Raw genomic sequence first — 21,409 nt, 5'->3', positions numbered from 1 at the left:
TTCCTTTTTACAGCTGCATATGATTCCATTGCGCAAATGTACCACAGCTTTTTATCCACTCATCTACTGATGGGCACTTGGGCTGTTTCCAAATCTAGGCTACTGGCTATTATAAATAATGCTGTTGTGAACACCGGGGTGTATAATTTCTTTCTGATTGGTGTTTCAGGATTCTTAAGATATATTCCTAGAAGTGGGATCACTGGGTCAAAGGGCAGTTCCATTTTTAGTTTTTTGAGGAAACTCCATACTGTTTCCACAGTGGAAACACCAGTCTGCACTCCCACCAGCAGTGCACTAAGGTTCCCTTTTCTCCACATCCTCACCAGCACTTGTTTGTTGATTTATTGATGATAGCCATTCTGGCAGATGTGTGATGAGGGGCTAATTTCCAAAATATATGAAGAACTTCTACAAGTCAACACCAGGAAAACAAACAATCCAATTAAAAAATGGGCAAAGGATCTGAAGAGACACTTCTCCAAAGAGGACATATAAATGCTCAATGAAAAAAATGCTCAATGTCACTTATCATCAGAGAGATGCAAATTAAAACTACAATGAGCTATCATCTCACACCTGTCATCTGTATTTTCTAACAATTCTCTCATAACTTCTATCTGTACTTCTGTTTTACTTTGCAAGTGATTTTCTTTTGGAAGGATTTTCATTATAAATTCAGTTACAGTCATACCTTGGTACTTGTTGGCTTCAGAACTCCTCAAACCCTGTACTCATCACATTTTGATGAAAAAAAATGTTTCAGCTCGGGACTTGTTGCACTTGCTAGAACTCGTATGAGTCATGACATCGCCCCACAAGACGAAATGCTTGTCACTCGGCACTTGCTCGGTGCTCATCAGTTTCAGCACTCATCACAAGTTCCGGAACGAATTAATGACAAGTACCAAGCTACCACTGTACTTCAATTTAGAATAATAGAATATTTATTATCTATTTTGTTTTGGGTGAGTTTTGGCAATTTGTGGTTTTCAAGGATTTGTTTTATTTATCCACACTGTCAATTATGTGCATAAAGTTGTTCAGAGTACTCTCTTATTACCCATTTGAGGTCTGTGGTATCTCTAATGATATCTCTTTCTTTAGTCCTAAAATATTGGTAATTACAGCAGGTCTTGAATAACATTGTTTAATTCAACATCGTTTCTTTATAACATTGATGAAATGCCACAGGAACTTACCTCTTCTCTGTATCAACTAGCCCAAGATAAAGTTGATTCCATTATACATAGGTCATTTTGCTTCAAGTTTCAGAACCTATCAACAACATTGAGGACTGACTGTACTGTTTTCACTCATTTTCCTTGTCAGTCTTGCTAGGTGTTTATCAATTTTATTGATATTTTTAAAAACTGGCTTTTGGTTCAATTAATTTTTCTCTATTATTTTTCTACTTTTAATTTAATTAATTTTGCTCATTTTTTGCTTTATAATGCTAGCTTGGATTTATCTTTTGCTGTTAGATTCTTAAAGTAAAAGATGAAATTTTTTGACATCCTACTTTTTTCTACTAAAATGCACTTAATGCTATAAATGTCCCTCTCAACACTGCTTTAGATGCATCCCCCACACCCACAAATTTTAATGCTATATTTTCATTTACATTTATTTCAATATATTTTTATTTTTCTTGAGACTTACTCTTTGATCCATGGATTTTTAGTGTGTTGTTTCATTTCTAAGTGCTTCAGTATTTTCCTGTTATCTTTTTGTTATTGATTTCTAGTTTGTTTCCATTATGGTCAAAATGTCCTTTGTATGGCATAAATTATTACAAATTTGTTAGGAGTTGTTCTATGACCTAAGAAATTGTCAATCTTGGTGAATGTTCCATGTATGTTTGAGAAAGATCTATATTCCGATATTAAGTGGAGTGTTCTAAGTCAGCAGTCCTCAAACTTTTTGAGGAACACAAAGTTTTGTGGAACACAATTTTTCCATGGACAGGAAGGTGGTGGGGTGGAGCTTGGGTGGTAATGGAGCTTGGGTGGTAATGGGTGGCAAAGTTTTGCTCATTTACCTGCTGTTCACCTTCTACTGTGTGTTCCAGTCTCTAACAGGCCATGAACCAGTACCAGTCTGCAGTCCAGAGGCTGGGAAACCCTGTGCTAAGTATTTCAATCAGATCCTGATAGCTGATGTCATGCTGAATTTCTCCCTATCCTTGAAGACTTTCGCCCAGTGGTTATATCAATTACTGGGGGTCATAAACCCCAAGTATAACAGTTGATTTCTCTAACTTTTTCATTCAGTCCTTTCAGATTTTACTTCAGTTATTTTGCAGGTCTGTTTTTGATGCATGCGTATTAAAAATTTCAATGTCTTTCTTAAATATAAGACTCAAAACCACAAAAATTCTACAAAATATAGGCAGTAACAACCTACTCAATGGGAAAACATATTCACTAATGATACATCCAACAAGGGATTAATGTCCAAAATTTATAAAGAATTCATACAACTCAACACCAAAAAAACAAACAATCCAATTTAAAATGGGTAGAGGACCTGAACAGACACTTCTCCAAAGAGGGCATACAAATGGCAAATAGACAAATAATAAGATGCTTACTGTCACTAACCATCAGAAAAATGCAAATTAAAACCACAATGAGATATCACCTCACACCTATCAGAATACTGTCATCAATAATTCAATAAATAAGTATTGGCAAGAATGTAGAGAAAAGGGAACTCCCGTGCGCTGTTGGTGGAAAGGCAGATTGGTTCATCCAGTATGGAAAACAGTATGGAGTTTCCTCAAGAAACAAAAATGGAACTGCTTTATGACACAGCATATCCACTTAAGGATTTATTCAAAGAAAAAACCAAGACAGTAATTCAAAAGAATGTAGGCACCGCTATGTTAATTGCAGCATTTCTTACAATAGCCAAGACATGGAAGCAACCCAATAAAAGTGTGGATTAAAAAAAAAAAGCAGTGGTACATATCTACAATTGAATATTACTCAGCCGTGAAAAAGAATGAAATCTTACCATCTGGAACAGCATGGATGAACCTAGAGGTTATTATGTTAAGTGAAAAGGTCAGAGAGAGAGAGACAAATACCTCATGATTTCACTTATATGTGGACTCTAAAAAGCAAAGTAAACAAACAAAATTGAAACAGACTCATAGATACAGAGAACAGACTGACAGATGCCAGAGGATAGGGGGATTAACAAACTGTTTGAAGGGATTAAAAAGTTCAAACTGGTACAAGATAGTTCCAGGGATGTCAAGTACAGCATAAAAAATATAGTCAATAATACTGCAATAACTATGTATGATGCCAGGTGGGTACCGGAAATATCAGGGGAATACTTTGTAAAGTATATAATTGTCTAACCCAATGCTATACACCTGAAACTAATTCAAAATAATATTAAATATAAACTAGTAATTTAAAAATAAAATTTAAATTTTTTAAAAAGTCAAAAACTAAAAATCTAAATGGAAAAACTAAAAGAAATAGATTGCTATGTCTTCCTGGTGATTTGACCATTTTATAATTTTGTAAAGTCCTTTTGTCTGGTAGTTTTCTTTACTCTGACATAATAACAGTACAATTACAGTGGCATAATATAATTTACTTTATTTATTTGTATTTGTATTTAAGGAAGAAATAATTCATAATTAATGAACATATTGTAATATAGCCATTCCTTTGCTGTTGATTAAGTGTTTGCATGGTATTTTTCTATCTTTTAACCTCCCTGTGTCATTAGTCATACATGAAGTGAGTTTATTATAGACAGCACATAGTTCTTTTATATTTGTCAATTCTGCCAATCCCTATCTTTTAATTATTTATATGTTAGGATTTAAGTCTGCCATCTTAGTACTTGTTGTTTGTTCCCTTTGTTTTGCCTTCCTGTTCCCCTTTCTTATTTTCCTATAGGTTACTTGCATTATTAGTATTCCATTTTGATTTATTTATAAAGTTTTTGTTATATCACTTTATGTAATATTTTCACGATTGCTCTAGAGATTGCAATATACATACAAACTTATTACTCTACTAGTATTAACATTTTACCACTTGAAGTAAAATGCAGACACCTAACACAATCTATGGTCCCGTTCCTTCAGTCTCTTAAAGTATAACCTCTATATAGATTGAGAACCATATCAATGTTATAATTCTTAATTTGTAATATCCAACACAATTTTAATAACTGAAGAGAATTCACTTACCCCCTCCACTACTTTCTTCATTTCTAATGTTCCAAGTGTCCCATTAAGTTGTATCTGATGAACTTTCTTGACAGTCATTATTTTAGAACCAATCTACTGGCAATAAAACTTCTTAGCTTTCCTTCATCTAAAACTGTGTTTATTTTTTCCTTCATTCCTAAAGTACAATTTTTGCTGTACACACAACTCTGGGTTGACATCAATCGTTTTTCTTTCAGCAGTTGAAAAATGTTGGGTTACTTCTTTTTGTCTTTCATAGTTTCTGATGAGAAATCTGCTGCCATTCAAATTGGCATTTCCCTAAAGTTACCATGTAGTTTACTTTTGAAGATTTTTTCTTTGGCTTTAATTTTCAGTTTAACTACAATGTTTCTAAGCATGGCTTTCTTTAGATTTATCCTGTTTTAAGTTCAAAGTTAAGTTTTAACTCTGTAGGGTTATGTCTTTTGGCAAACTTGGGAAGATTTAAACCATTATTTCTTCAAACATTTTTTACCTCCACATTCCATCCTTTTTTCTTTCTTTCTTTTTAGGAAGCATTGGTATTTTTTTTAAGATTTTATTTATTTTTAGAGAGAAGGGAAGGGAGGGAGAAAGAGAGGAAGAGAAACATCAATGTGTAGTTGCCTTTCATGTGCCCCCCACCAGGGACTTGGCCCACAACCCACATGTACCCTGACTGGGAATTGAACCCATGACCCTTTGGTTCACAGGTTGGTGCTCAGGCCATTGAGCCACACCAGCCAGGGCCACATTCTATCCTTTCTATCTAGTACTCTATCTAATGCCTCAAATGTTAGATCTTCTATTATTGTCCTACAGGTCTCTGAGGCTAAGTTCACTTTTTTAATTTACTTTCTCTCCATTATTCAGATTGGATGATTACTATTGATCCATCTCTAAGTTCACTAATTCATCTGTCCTTTCCATTCTGCTACTGAGCCTAGTCAGTAAATTTAAAATTTTGGTTACTGTTTTTTTCAATTCTAAAACTTTCATTTGAGTTCTTTCCATCTCCAGCTGCCACAGTGAGAGGAGCTGCCACTGCAAGAGGAGCTGTGACCATGTTTGCCCACCTACAATGGATGGTCATACAAAACTGCTCCAGCTTCCTGATCAAGAGGAACAGGCAGGCGTACAGCACCAAACCCAATCACCTGAAGGCCCACAACTCCTTTTGCTACAACAGGCTGATTCACCACAAGATGGTGAGCATGGAGCCGGCAGCCAGTGGCAAAGACGTGTGGTGGTTGTCATGAAGCAGAGATCTGGCCAGCAAAAGCCGGCCACCTCCTACGTGTGGACCATCATCAACAAGAACACCTGGGCCACTCTGAACACTATCCAGCATATTATCCATAAGAACAAGTACTGCTTGTACCTGTGCACTGGCACAGCCAGCGCCATTCCTGCAGAGCTGACCGCACCAAGAGCTCCTCAGCAACCCCTTCCCCCAAAGCAATAAAGGTATCAGCCAAAAAAAATATTCCTCAAAAAATATTTTTAAATAAAAATATAAATTTTATTTGATCTTTATATCCTCTACTTCTTTGCTGCAGCTTTCTGTTTCCATTTGTTTCAAGAGTTTTTGTACTTATTCATTGGAGCAATTTTACAAAAGCTAATTTAAAATTCTTGCTGATGATTCCAATATCTATATCATTTCAAAGCTGGCATATGTTATCTTTTCTTATGAGATTTGAGATGTTCCTGATTTTTCACATGACAAATATCTTAGGGCTATGTGCTGGACACTTTAAATATTATACTATGACACTCTGGTTCCTATTTAAATCTTCTAGTTTAGCAGGTGGTCAACCTGTTTAGACTCAGAATGCAATACCAGGCTCCTTTTTGTGGGCTTTGATTCAAATGTCGATTTAGTTTATAGTCTCCCTCCAGTGCTCTTTGGGTTTTGCCCATTTGTGTGTTACCTAGATGACAGAACTCCACTCCACTTTATCTTCAGTATGTACTTTGGTGGGAAGAAGCACTGCCTCAGTTCAGCAGAGCATGGATGGGAAATAGGGTTCAGTCTATAGGATGTAATAGAGAGGGACACTGCCTCATCAATGGGGGGGGGGCAGTAAAAGTCAAGAGTCTCGTCCACAGGCTCAGCTGCAGAGGGCACCATCTTTTTACTACAGGGGGAGTGAAAATCAAGAGCTCTAACCACAGGCTCCTTTGCAGAGGGATGCTTCTTCCTTACTTCAGAGAAGAGGAAGCTAATCAAGGTTTCATTCACAGAACTCTGTAAGGTAAGGGCAACAACTTGTTAACGCTGAACAGTTATGAAAGCCAGCATCCTACCCACAGGCTCTGCTGGGGAGAGGTGCCACCCTGTAATTGCTGATGAGAGAGAATTCAGAGTCCTCCCTACAGGCTCCACTGAGGAGGGGCATTGCTTCATTACTGTAAGGAGATGGGTAGAAGTCAGAGTTCAGCTCCGAGGATCCACTGGAGAAGCAAATCTTGGTGCTGCACGTGAGGAAAAGGGTGTATGTGTTCAGAGCTCTGGCCACAGATTCTGCTGCTGCAATACCTGTTGGGGTGGAGTGGGGCAGGCAGCTTTTACTGTGATGCTCTCCTAGAGAGCAGACAGGATAGGTTTCTGTCTTACGGGGCCATCCTGTGGCTAGAGAGAACAGGTTTTCCTTGGTGCTATTTTTAGTTTGCATTCATTAACATTTCCAGGTTGTGAGCCCAGGCCAGGACACATGAAGGCAAGAAAAACAACAATCAGGGAACTTAATGCTTGAGTCCCAAGGTCTTTTAGTCAGTCTACCCTCTTTTCCCTAACTTGCAGAGTTTTCTGGTACGTGATTTATAGGTTTTGTTCAGGATTTTTGATGTGATTAGGAGTAAAATCTAATGAGTTTACTACATCTTGTTCAGAACCCAAAACCTGTCACTTATTTTTGGTCTAGATTTTATGTATCCCACCACTCTCTAAGTTTCCAGAGGACATAGACTGTGTTTTTATTAATCTTTTTATTAATAATTGTTGGCCTTGCAGAAAGTGTCATATATGACATATCTTTTACATTTAGTAGCTGTAACAAACTGTTGATACAACTCCTTGGCCTTTACCTACCATTAGGTTCACAATATCACTCTCAAGTCTGTTCATTTATTCAGTAAATACCGCTTTATCAAAGCTTCTGTGGGTACAGCAATTAGTAAGATAGCTAAAATCCCTAGTGTTACGGACCTTACATTTACTGACTGAGACAGAGTGGGGAAAGACTGCAGGCAAATGAATAATGTGTTCTCTTCAGGATAATCAAAACTCAGCCTGTTGTGCTTAGTTAGTATTAAGAATATACACTTGAAAAACGGGAAATATTCAGAAACCTAAAAATTTTGCTAGTGGCATAGGCAAGGTAATTTTTTCACTTGGCACAATGGAACTTTAATGATCTAATAAACTAGCTATTAACTACTTACCACATAGAGTTGTTTCCACAGACTGGCCCATTCTTGTAGAGTTGCTGTAACCTCAGTCACAATAGAATCTTCCAGCGGAACAACAGTTTCATACTGCCTAGAATCACAACAAACAGCCACATCATTTTTGATAAACAACCATAATCCTGTCCACTGCCCTTTCCAACATGTGTAACTCAAAGGTTAAATTCATACAAATATAAAAAGAGGAACACCTCACTAACTGATGATCCTCTGCGGTAATATACTGCAATAGTGTAAACTAAACTGAATTAATATAAAAACATTTGGGTTTTGCTATATCTACACCTATGTCTATGTCTACATCTGTATCTATCTCCTCAATTTTACTTTCAGAAATATATACTGTCTTTAAGACAGATTTTATAAAAACACCATTTTAAACTTTTGTTTTCTTTAAGGAAAGACAACAGCAGTGCCCAAGTCTTGCTTATATTGATTTTTTTACTTTAAAATATTCATTTTTTTTACTTATAAAGTGAATTCTTTATAAGTAAATACAATTTTCTCCCCTTTCTCCCCCCTCGGCCCAGCCCACCCCCCACTTCCATTGTCAATCCCCACACTGTTGTCCATGTCCATGGGTCCCTCATATATGTTCTTCGACTAATCCCTTCACCCTCTTTCAAAAAGTCCCCACCATCCTCCTCCCCTAGACAGCTGCCAGTCTATTCCATGATTCTATGCCTCTGGTTCTATTTTGCTCATTATTTTGTTCATTAGATTCCTCTTGTAAGTGACATCATATGCTATTTGTCTTTTACCAAATGGCTTAGTTCACTTAACATAATAGTCTCCAGTTCCAAAGAAAACTGTGTGACATTAACTTAAAACCGTGTGGCATTAACTTAAATATAAGTTCTAGAACTGTTCAGAAGGAGGTTTACTTCTAAGTATGGATCAGATAAAGCTTCATGAAGAAAGTGAGGTTCCTAAAGGAAGGCTAGGTTTGTAGGGCAAGGAGGCGAAGGGAGGGCCCTCTAGGGTGTAATATGCTATGAAAAGAGATGTAGAGAAAGCACTGAACAAAGCATATTAAAGGGGATTTGTGATGGGGACACGTGGGAAATGTGTTTGAAAAGACAGAAAGGTGTTGTCAGTGCAAGGCTAAGAGATTTAAACTTGACACTATGAAAATAAACATGGGAGTTATATCTCAGTAAGATTAATGCAGAAATAATATATAGGACAACTTGGAATAAAGTTTCTGGAAACTTTCATCTATTGGGTCTTCAGCTATACACTTTAATAATTAAGATGTATGGAAACTTCACATTGTTTCTATTTTAAATTTTCAAGATTTTCTACTTATCTCAATTTATACTAACACAAGTCTAAACTAATACTGACTTATTTTTCTTAGGCTATTATACACCCTCAATATCCTGAAAATTCATTTTTTAATTATATTTTACTGATTATGCTATTATGGTTGTCCCAACTTTTCCCGTGGCCCCCCTCCACCCAGCACTGCTCACTCCCACAGGCAATCCTCACACCATTGTTCATGTCTATGGGTCATACATACATTCTTTGGCTACTCCATTTCCTATGCTGTACTTTACATCCCCATGGCTATTCTGTGACTACCTGTTTGTACTTCTTAATCCCCTCACCTCCTCACCCACACCTGCCTCCCATCTCAAAACCATCAAAACACTCTCCATATCCATGATTCTGTCCTCTGTTGTTCTTGTTTGCTTAGTTTGATTTTCAGAGCTAATTGCTGATAGATATGTATTTCTTGGCATTTTATTGTCCATAGTTTTGATCTTCTTTTTCTTAAATAAATCCCTTTAACATTTCATATAATAATGGTATGGTGATGATGAACTCCTTTAGTTTTTTCTTGTCTGGGAAGCTCTTTATCTGCCCGTCAATTCTAAATGATAGTTTTGCTGGGCAGAGCAATCTTGGCTGTAGGTACCTGCTTTTCATGACTTTGAATATTTCTTGCCAATCCCTTCTAGCCTGCAAAGTTTTTTTTGAGAAATCAGCTGACAGTCTTATGAGAGCTCCACTGTAGGTAACTAACTGCTTTTCTCTTGCTGCTTTTAAGATTTTCTCTTTTTCTTTACCTTTGGCATTTTAATTAAGATGTGTCTTGGAGTGCGCCTCTTTGCATCCATCTTGTTTGGGACTCTCTGAGCTTCCTGGAATTGCATGTCTATTTCCTTTACAAAATTTGGGAAGTTTTCTTTCACTATTTTTTCAGATAGATTTCCAATTCCTTGCTCTTTCTTTTCTCTCTCTGGCACCCCTATGATGCAAATGTTGGAATGCTTAAAATTGTCCACCACGCTGCTTACACTAACCTCATTTTTTTGGATTCTTTTTTCTTCTTCTTGTTCTGACTGGTTGGTTTTTGCTTCCTTATGTTCCAAATCATGGATTTGATCCTCAGCTTCATCCACTCTACTGTTGTTTCCCTATAAATTGTTCTTTATTTCAATTAGTGTATCCTTCATTTCTGACTGGATCTATTTTATGCTACTAAGGTCCTCACTAAGTCCCTTGAGCATCCTTATAACCAGTGTTTTGATAGATTGCTTATCTCCATTTCGTTTAGCTCTTTTTCTGGAGGTTTGATCTGTTCTTTCATTTGGGCCATGTTTCTTTGTCTCCTCATTTTGACAGCCTCCCTGTGGTTGTTTCTATGTATTAGTTAGAGCTCCTTTGTCTCCATGTCTTGGTAGTGCGGCCCAATGTAGTAGGTGTCCTGTAGGGTCCAGTGGCACAACCTTCCCTATCACTCAAGCTGGGTACTTGAGGTGCACCCTTTGTGTGGGCTGAGTACACTCTCCTCTTGTAGTTGAGCCTTGGCTGCTGTTGGCAGATCAATGGGAGGGATTTACCCAGGCCAGTCAGCTACAAGGACTGGCTGTGACCACTGATCACCACCCTCTGCCCTCCATGGAGGATCAGCTGTGCAGGGGTAGGATGGTGGTGCTCTGACGTGGTCTACAGCTGCTCACTGGTGCACAAGCTCTGGGTGTGCAAGCTCTGGGTGCACACTGCTTTCCAGGGTGGTGCAGGGCAAGGTCATCCCCCACCTGTGTTTGGCTCTGGGCCGCCCTGCCTGAGGTATAAAGCATCCTGAGATAGCTGGTCCTTGTGCTGGGCTTGGAAATTCCCAGATGAAGCCAAGGTGTGAATCTAGGCCACTGCTAGAGCTGTGCTTGGGGCTCACTGAGGCCAGCAGTTGCTTATTTAACAAGATTTAGAAATTTGAGAAAGCATTAGCCAAGACCAGCCATTCCCATGGAAAAGCAGCTTAGATGGGTCTGTAAGTTGTGTGGGGTAGAGTCTCAGGAGACCCCCAGGGCAGGGCAAACAGTGTTAGCCAGGTTGATGGAGTCTCAGATATGGCACCAGCTTACCAGCTCTGTGGTGGGGAAGGTTCAGAAAAGGAACAATAGCCTCTCCTCACTTTGATGCCAGGTACTTCAGTTTCTCCCTGCATGCCACTGGTGCCTTTCAAGCTGCTGCCCCAGTGCTGGAGCTCAGAGGGAGTGAGTCTGAGTAGGTAAATTTCGTGTTCTTTAAGAGGAACTGCTTGGGGCTCCAGAAATTTTTTCTACCAACTCAATCCCCACTGTTTTTTGCAGCCTGAAGTTGCAGGGACTTATCTTCCTTGCACTGGAACCCTGGGCTGGGGGGCCTGGTATGGTGTTGGGACTCCTTGCTCCCAACACATCCCTCCCAAATTTTTAATCACCATATGTGGATGCGGACCTGCCCTTTCCATATCTCTGTCCCTCCTACCAATCTGGATGGATATGATTACTTTAATTCCATAGTTGTCAGACTTTTATTCAACTCAATTTCTGACAGTTCTGAGTGATGGCTGTTCTATAATTTAGTTTTAATTTTGATGTGGTTGTGGGAGGAGGTTAGCCATGTCTGCCTATGCCACCATCCTGACTGGAAGTTGAAAATTTTTGAAGTTCTGATATAGTGTTATTTACACACATTGTTTCATAGGCCAAGAAAAATATAGTCAAAACGCTAGGAAATTTATCTAGTAAAATGAATTAGGAGATTTCTAAAGTTATGCTGGGTTAATATAGAATAAAGAGTTTATAAGATAAAATTTGGTATTGAGAAGAGCGGATCCTTTAACTCAATGGATACTGCACAGAAACGTAGCTGAGAGCATGAACTGTAGGATATGGTAACTTGGCCTTTCAATTCCTGTTTTTCCTTCCTCCTAGCCGTGCTATTTTGGTAAAGATACTTGAACTCTCAAAGTCTTGCCTATTTCATCTAAAATAAGCAGATAATCCCATCTACCAATCTGGGATTTCAAAGTATAATATGATGGTTGTAGTCTCAAATACAATGCTAATATATAGAATATTTAATTAGTGGTAGCTATTGTTGACTCTTTCTTGATATTTTAATTTTCATACTTACAAATTACCAGAGTGCATCTAGAATAAAACAGTATCAAAATGAGTTAAATTTTATATTGTACTTTTAAAATATACTTTACAAACAATTCTTGTCAAAACAGCTCTATTAAGACCATGCTTTGGTGTATTTCCTCACCTCCCAATATACTGCAGGGAAAATACAAAACAGAAAACCTAATACATTTCTGAACTCCAAGATAAAATGAACATCTCAACAGAGTATCAACAGTTCATGGGGTTGGGGGGGAACCAGAGCAGTGAACCAAGGTGAAATCACAGGCCTTCCAGGCAGTGGTGTCAAAAGCTAGTAGTGACCTAGGAGCTTAGATGGAGAGAGAGAACAGGAACAAAAAGTACTCAAGATGAAAAGAGGACCAAGGCCAGCTCCACAAAAGAAAGCCAATATGAAACACAGCAAAAACTGCCACTGAAGCTCACTTGAACTATGGCTTTTAGCAAGCTTTAGTGCTAAGCAGCTTGAACCTAAAACAGTCCCCTCTTCCCCTCGGCCAAAGGTCAAGAGCTACCACAGCCCAATGTCACTAAAGGGAAGGAGATCCCTTCTGGTAAATTTGGTTCTACAGTGGGGCACCGGGAGCAGATAGAGGTAACTGCACAAGCACTAGATACATGTACCCAGAGGGAGAGAAGGAGGGAAAAAACAAAATCTCCTACTTCTAAAAACCAAAATTCTAAAATGCATGAAGAATCTAATCAAAAGCTTAAAAATAATACAAAAAATTCTTTTCGGGATTTTATAAAAGTCTGATAAACAATTTTACATGTTTACAATGCTTAAAGAAATGAATAACTTTTATTTAAAAAGGGAAAAATACAAAACGAAAGCAAACGCAAAATAAAACAAGAGCCAATTGATACACAAGAATCAACTAGGAATTTTGCAAATGAAAAATTTATCAACCAAATATATATCTTCAGCTGAATGGAATAATGAAACATGATATAGTCATACAATGGAATATTATTCAACCTTTAAGAAGAATGACATGTTGATACACACAACATGGATGAGCTTTGAAAGCACTATGCTTATAAGTAAAGTAAGCCAGACACAAAAGGACAAATACTGCATGGTTCCATGTATATGAGGCATCTAGAAGAGAAAAATTCACAGACAGAAAGCAGACATTACCAGGGGCTGAGGGGAGGGGGAAATAGCGAGTTATTGTTTAAGAAGTTCAGAGTTTGGTTTGGGATGATTAAAGTTTTGTAGTTGAATACTGGTAAAGGTTGCAGAGCATTGTGACTATACTTAATGTCACAGGATTATACACTTAAAATGGCTAAAATGCTAAATTTTATGTTATATCTCAATTTTTTAAATGACAAAAATATTAGCACTGAGAAAAAAACCCTCAAAAGAAAGGATACATGCGGGACAGAATTCTAGAGAAAATTACCTGCGAGATAATACTGAAGAGATTACTCAAGAATGTAGGTAAAAGAAAAAAAGAGACCCAAAGTATGAAAGAGTACTTAAGAGACAAAGAGAACAGGTAAGAGAAATCCAGGGTAAAAAAGGCAAAGGGATTAAGCAGTACAAATTGGTAGTTGAAGAATAGTCACAGAGATATAGATTACTACATAGGTAATGGGGGGATACCCCCCAAAAGGCATTTATTTATTTAAAAATTTTTGTATTTACCCAGCTGATGTAGCTCAGTGAATTGAACACAGGCTGAGAACCAAAGGGTCACGTTCAATTCCCAGTCAGGGCACAGGCCTGGGTTGCCGGTCAGGTCCCCAGTGGGGGCCACATGAGAGGCAACCACACATTGATGTTTCTCTCCCTCTCTTTCTCCCTCCCTTCCCCTTTGTCTAAAAATAAATATAATCTTTTACAAATTTTTTCCTAAAAATAAGAATTTTTGTATTTATTCTTACATGGTTAAACTTTAGTCACCTTCAAAGTACTCTCCATTTTATGCAATACACCTATCGAGAGGTTTTTTCAACTGCTGAAAATAGTTTTTGAACTCCTCGATTTTGATGCGTTTTAGTGCTTCTGCTGTTTTTCTGTTTCACCTCTTTCACATCAGCAAAACATTTCCCTTTGAGGACTCTTTACAACCGGGGGAAACAAAAAAAAACAGTTGCTTGGGGCGAGATTGGGTGAACAGGAAGGGCGGGGCATGGGAGTCATGCTGTATTTTGGTCAAAAACTGAACACTCAGTGTGGGGTGGGCAGGTGTGCTCCTAAATCACCCATCATGAAATGGGCAAACCCACTTAGAGTCTTCAAAAAAAAAAATTCACTGAAGCTGAGCACAGCCTCTCACACCACCACCATCTTGTACACTAGTCCAGACGGGTTCCAAGCACACTCACCTAGCAGGGGAAGCCTGTACTACAAGGGGCCCACCCTACAGAAGATAATTCAGGGGTTTTTTGGGTCCCCCCTCTTGTAGTCAATAGTATCGTGATAACTATATATGGGGCCAGGTGGGTATCTGAAGCAGCAAGGGGACCACTCAGTAAAATACATGATTTTCTGACTACTTTGCTGTTCATTCAAAATTAATACAGTACATCCAAATGTAAACTGTAATTAAAAAATTAAAATAATTTAAAAATTAAAAAAAAAAAACCCAACCTACTCCTGACAGGAACCCCAGAATAAGAGAATGACAGTATTATAGAAAATTGTGATTTTCTCTTCCTTAGCTATCCAGTATTATAACCCCCTTCTTAGTTTGAGGAAAAAACCCAAATGTAGAAACAGAATGCCTTCTACTATACAAGTAAAAAAGTGATGGACTCTTTGTTCCTCAGTCTCCCTAAGGCTGAGGCTGGGATTTGCAAACTTTGTTTCACAAGCTTCTTAGTCAGCTGGGGGCACTAAAAAGATACTAAGAAAAAAGAAGTAATGAAAACTGTTTCCTGCTCTTCCTGACAGGGGTGTCCAGCCTTCTGGCGTCTGTGGGCCACACTGGAAGGAAAAGAATTGTCTTGGGCCACATATTAAATACACTGAGACATGTAATCACAAAAAAAAATCTCATAATGTTTTAAGTAAATTTACAGTTTTGTGTTGAGCCACATTCATAGCCATCCTGGGATGCGTGCAGCCTGTAGTCTGCATGTTGGACACCCCTGCTGGATTCCCCACCAGCGAAAATTGGTTCTAGCATCCAGCTGCTTTTGGCATTCCCAGAAACAGCCTCACTGCCCTCCTTCATCCACATCAGTAGCATCCATGTGATATCACCTCTTCTGTAACCTATTATCTTTTGTATCCCCAGCCATTAAGAGTGTAGACAGCTTTCTACAATTATTATTCTGGGTTATATCAGCATTTCCTCTTTTTCTATTTCACTCTTTATGTATGTGTTTGAATAATTCCCTATGTTAAATTCTACCTCATAGAGTGATGCATAAGTTTCCCCTTTCCTGACTAACCCCTAACTTACCAGAAGGTTACTTTGATGCTTATTCAACCTCAGATCGAAAACATTATTTCTAATACCGAACTCTATCATAGTTATACAGTACCTTAAATTTTATATTTTAAAATGGTAAATCAAAAAAAATAAAATCACAATTTTATAATACATACTCATTACTTTTAAAAAAGAACATGGTTTTAAATTTTTTTAAAAATCACATATCATGCAAAAACAAATTTTAATATTTTGATATAGTTACATCTTTTCTTTCTGCTCAGAGATTTCTTTTGTTTCTCAAATTTGTAATCACACTATGTATCCATTTTATACACTATCTTTTTATACTTAAGGTATGCCTTTAATGTTTTTTCAATTTCTACCTGCAAAAGATGAGATTTTAAAAGTCTCCTTCACTTTGATATATATAAACAAAATGACATTTATCACTAACTCCTATCCCATCAAGGACTGTTCTCAAAATAGTACATCATTTTAAATATACGGCATGCATAATTGTTTTTATAAAATTCACAACTCAGGTTACTTTTCCAGTATACAGGAAAATAAATTATGTCCTCAAAATTATATATGATGAGTGAAACAAGTGTATTTTTGTCAGGGAAACAAGTTAATAGCATATTTATACAATGAATAGAAAACAAAAAAGCCCTCCTCTGTAACCAACAAAACTTTAAGTTTAGTAAGGCCAACTACTCACCCTCTATTGCTGACGATTGCCTTTTTCAAGTGAATGTAATTTGCAGGAAAGATCCCCTGTGAAACATAAAAGATTTTCTATAAGAAAAAGTAATCTGGGATTAACATCTCATATATACTAAAAGAGCAGTCAGATTTCACCATGGAAATACTCTTATCAACAACACAGTAGATCTCTTGATGTAGCAACCACTTTGCTAATTAACAATGCAGTTTCACAAATTCTATTAAATAGGAATTTCACTGTCATTTGCAATCGGAGTCTATCCTCAGAAAAACTGTGATCTTAACTACAAACAGTATTTTTTAAGTTACAGATTAAAAATGTTCCATCAAATCACTCTCAGGATATAGACTTATGTACAGAGCTTGGTATGTATCTACAAAACCAACGATACTGTCTAACCAACAACTTACAGATTATTCAGCTCAGCACTAGAGAAACAATTCTCAGACTCTGGCTAACATTTGTATTCACAAGAGTTAATCAATTTGGGAGCCTCAAACTACTACTTTTATTCTTTCCAAATCATTGCCACGTTGGTATTTGCCATAATATGATTTCAATTCCTAAGGGATAAAAAGTGTATTTTCTTTAAAAAAAAAATAAAGTTTTCTAATCAGTTTCATCCTTTTCCTGATGTATGAAACTTTTAACATAAAATGCAAATGATCTGATTTTTTTAAATACACTTTGGCTCACACCACTAACAATAATAAACTCCATTTATACCACACAAGGGCATTAGCAGCTAACCAGTAATGCATTTTATAGTTTTCAATGTACACATCTTCCTCCTTGGATAAATTTATTCATCAATATTTTATTGTGTTTTATGCTAGTGTGAATTGGATTGTTTCTTTTTTTTCAGGCACTTCATTGTTAGTATATAGAAACACAACTAAATTCTGTGTGTTAATTATATATCCTTCAGTTTTACTGAATTTATTGGTTAGTTCTAACAGTTCTTTGGTGGAATCTTAAGATTTTATACAAATAATATCATATCATCTGCAAACAAATAAAATTTTACTTCTTCCTTCCCGACATGAATGCCTTCTAAATCCCCTTCCTTACTAGCTAGGACTTCCCAGTGCTGTGATGAATAGGAGTGGTGAGAGCGGCACGATGTTAGCTGTAGGCCTGTCATAATATAGTCTTTACTGGGTTGAGGTATGCTCCTTCCACACCAAATCCGTTAAGTTTTATTCATGAAAGGGTGTTGTATTTTGTCAAATGCTTTTCCTGAATCTATAAAGCTATAAAGCAATTTGAGATGGCTGCTACTTGTGCTGGGCTTGGAGATTCCCAGGTGAAACTAAGCTGTGACTCTAACCTGACTGCCACCAGGGCTCAGTGAAGCCAGCTGTTGCTTATTTGATAGGATTTAAGAGCCAAGACCAGCCATTCTTATAAAAACGCAGCTTGGGTGGGCCCATAAGTTGGGTGGGGTAGAGCCTCTATGGATCTCCAAGGCAGGTCACACTTTGTTAGCCAGGTTGATGTTCTCAGATGTGGCACCAGCCTACTGGCTCTGTGGGGGGTGGGCTCAGCAAAAGGACAATGGCCTCTGCTCGCCCCAATGCCAGACACTTCAGTCTCTCCCTGTATACCACTGGTGCCCTTCAAGATGCCACCCCAGTGCTGGAGCTCAGAGGGTGTGAGTCTGAGTAGGTGAGTCTGTGTGTGGGTTCCCCAAGAGGAATTGCTTAGGGCTTCCAGCAGCCTCCTCCAGCAACTCAATCCCTGCTGGTTCAGAAGTTGTGGGGACTTATCTTCCTGGCACTTCCTGGAATCTTGGGCTGGGGAGGTCTGGTGTGGTGATGGGACTCCTTGCTCCCAAGATAACCCTCCCAAGTTTTTATCCATGTGGGTGTGGGCCCAACCCATTCAGCACCCGCACCACCCTACCAGACTAGATGGATGTGGTTTCTTCAATTTCACAGTTGTCAGACTTCCATTCAACTCAATTTCTGACATTCCTGAGTGATGGCTGTTCTATATTTTAGTTGTAATTTTGATGTGGCTGTGCAAAGAGGCGAGCCATGACTGCCCACATCGCCATCCTGACCTCATTTTTCTTATTGTAAGCATTTATCACGATCAACTTCCCTCTTAAAATTACTTTTGCAGCATTCCATAGGTTTTAGTGTGCTGTTTCCCTTTTCATTTGTGTCACGGTATTTTATTTCCCTCTTAATTTCTTCTTTGACTCACTGGTTGTTCAGGGGTATGTTGTTTCCACATATTTGTGAATTTTCCAGTTTTTCTTCCTGTTATTGAATTCTAGTTTCATGCCATTAGAAAAGATACATGGTATGACTTGTCTTCTTAAATTTGCCTTGTTACATAACCTACCATTATGATCTATTCTGATGAATGTTCCATTTACAATTGAGAAGAATGTACATTCTAATGCTGATAGATGAAATGTACTATATAGATACAAACATATCTTCTCATATCTATATACACATATAGACACATCTATATACACATAAATCTACTATATGTGTACAATATGTATGGTACACATATAGTAGATATATATAGTATACATATAGTAGATATATCTATGTAAGATATATATCAATATAGTACATATAGAGTGTACATATATAGTACATATGTATTGTGTGTGTGTGTGTGTCTGTGTTATAGAAATGTGGTCCGTAGTTCAAGTCCGACATTTCCTTGTTGATCTGTCTGGATGAGCTATCCATTGATGAAAGTGAGTTATTGAAGTCCTTTACTATCATTGTATTGTTATCTACTTCTCATTTCAGATCTGTTATTTGTTTAATATAATCCAGGCTCCATTTTGTGTGCATATATATTTATGATTATAATCTTCTTGTTGAGTTGACCCTTATCATTATATAATGACCTTTTCTGTCTAGTTACAGTTTTTGGTTTCCACTTGCATGAAATACTTTATAATTCTTATAAAATTTTAATAAGTCATCTTTTTATTTTTCTTTACTAATACCTATGAAAAAGCTTGTGAAATTCTCATTGTGGCCATATTATTAAGACAAATAAAAGATGTATAGGAATGCATTTTTTATTTTAAGTGTGTTGAATCACTAAATGATTATCTTTTACCAACACTAAAGAATTTTAACCATGTTCTACCAAATATCACTGCTGCAGAAAATAAAATTCAGTTGTTAATACTGTCTTTCCATCTCTCAGCTTTTTTAAGTTTAAAAATACAAATAAAAGTTATTGAGAGGAGATTACTTTTTTTCTTTTTAGTTTTTAAAAAGTATTTTATTCACAAGTCTCTTGCTGAGGAAGTCCATCCCCTGTATTTCCTCCTATTTGAGCCCTTCTTTATGCAGTGTGGATGTGTGCTAAGTACGGTTGATGATGTAGTAGATAAAGGACATATTTAGGAAAACAATCCATCAGATGGACCTTGAGACAGAATCTGGGGAGCTAAGAATCTTGAAAACACAAGAAACAGCCCCTAAACTCCAAGTCTCAGTGTTGGCCACAGCTATTCCTGGCAATTACTACACTGTGGACACAGAAATACATGAGCACTTGTTTAAACAAATCTCCCCGTGCCTCCACCTGAGTGGGGTGGTGGGAGGAAGCAATAACTTCATTCCAGATTTTATTGTTTGCAGATAAAATTGTAATAAGCAGCTGCTTTATTCAGACAAAGCAAGCTAAATAAATGATAAGAGTTTATCTTCTCTTTCTCTCTCAAGCACACATTTTGTCTCCTAGATACATTTGTTTAAATGATACCTACATGTTTATACATTGCTTTATTTCCTAGTATTGTATCTTGTTAGTCCTTGTGGAAACATTGTAGATTTACAGGTGGCAAACACAAGGCCCAATGGCCGAATTCTGCCCTCTACCTTATTTTATCCGCCCAGCACCTTGCTTCTATCCAGCGGCAGCACTGAGCTCCTTGCCCCTAGTTAAGGAGTAGTCACATGTATACAGTCCTAAAATTACATTTGGCCCTTTGAAGGCAACCGCAAGGCTGATGTGGCACCCTGGTGAAAATTATTTTGACAACTCTGTTGTAGATTGTAATGCCTTGTCTATACTTGTGAATGAATCAATAAAAGAACAGAAATATGCCATTTTTCTGGAAAAAAGAGGTATACAGATATGTGTTGTTGAAAAATGCTACAAACAATCCAATTTAAAAAATGGGCAAAGGACCTGAACAGACACTTCTCCAAGGAGGACATACGGAGGGCCCAGAGACATATCAAAGGATGCTCAGCATCACTAGCCATCAGAGAGATGCAAATTAAAACCACAATGATATACCACTTCGCACCAGTCAGAATGGCCATCATAACAACCAAATCAATAAACAAGTACTGGTGAGGCTGTGGAGAAAAGGGAACCCTGGTACACTGTGGGTGGAAATGCAGACTGGTGCAGCCACTGTGGAAAACAGTATGGAATTTCCTCAGAAAACTAAAAATGCTAAAAATGAAACTGACTTTTGACTCGGCAATTCCATTGCTGGGACTATACCCTAAGAATCCTAAAACACCAATTCAAGAGAACCTACGCACCCCAATGTTCACAGCAGCACAATTTAACAATAGCCAAGTGTTGGAAGCAACCTAAGTGCCCACCAGTAAATGAGTGAGTGGATCAAAAAACTGTGGTACATTTACACAACAGAATACTATGCAGCAGAGAGAAAGGAGGAGCTCCTACCCTTCCTGACAGCTTGGATGGATCTGGAGAGCATTATGCTAAGTGAAATAAGCCAGGTGGTAAAAGACAAATACCACATGATCTCACCTATAAGTGGAACCTAATCAACAAAACAAACAAGCAAGCAAAATATAACACAGACATTGAATTTAAGAACAAACTGATAGTAACCAGAGAGGAGGTGGGAGGGGGAAATAGGGGGAAGAGGAGGAAGGGTTGTCAAGGAACATGTATAAAGGACACATGGACGAAGCCAATGTGGGGTAGGATTGAGGGTGGGCTGTGGGGATGGCTGGGGTGGGGGGAGTACAGGGGAGGAAAATGGAGACAACTGTACTTGAACAACAGTTTTAAAAAAAAATGCTACAATAATCCAAGATTCAAGAATGGAGTTGGTACTACCAAAATATACACTCACAAATTACAGCTTTCCAATCATTTGTAAGATTTCTCATATATTCATGTTCTAAATGTTTTGACA

The 21,409-nt window shown here is 37.7% G+C and overlaps 1 protein-coding gene across 1 annotated transcript in view; it reads right to left on the bottom strand.

Moving 5' to 3' along the window:
- Positions 1-21,409, bottom strand: part of DOCK3 (dedicator of cytokinesis 3) — a 267,364-nt gene that overhangs the window by 188,335 nt on the left and 57,620 nt on the right. The window contains exons 4-5 of the mRNA XM_053929392.2: positions 16,228-16,283; positions 7,667-7,763 (exon numbers count right to left, since the gene is read on the bottom strand). Of these exons, the coding sequence (XP_053785367.1) occupies positions 7,667-7,763; positions 16,228-16,283 (153 nt within the window). The remainder of the gene's footprint in view (positions 1-7,666; positions 7,764-16,227; positions 16,284-21,409) is intronic.

Source organism: Desmodus rotundus, chromosome 8, assembly GCF_022682495.2.
Source record: "Desmodus rotundus isolate HL8 chromosome 8, HLdesRot8A.1, whole genome shotgun sequence".
Lineage (NCBI taxonomy): Eukaryota > Metazoa > Chordata > Mammalia > Chiroptera > Phyllostomidae > Desmodus > Desmodus rotundus.
This window is presented reverse-complemented; position numbering and strand designations above follow the sequence as displayed.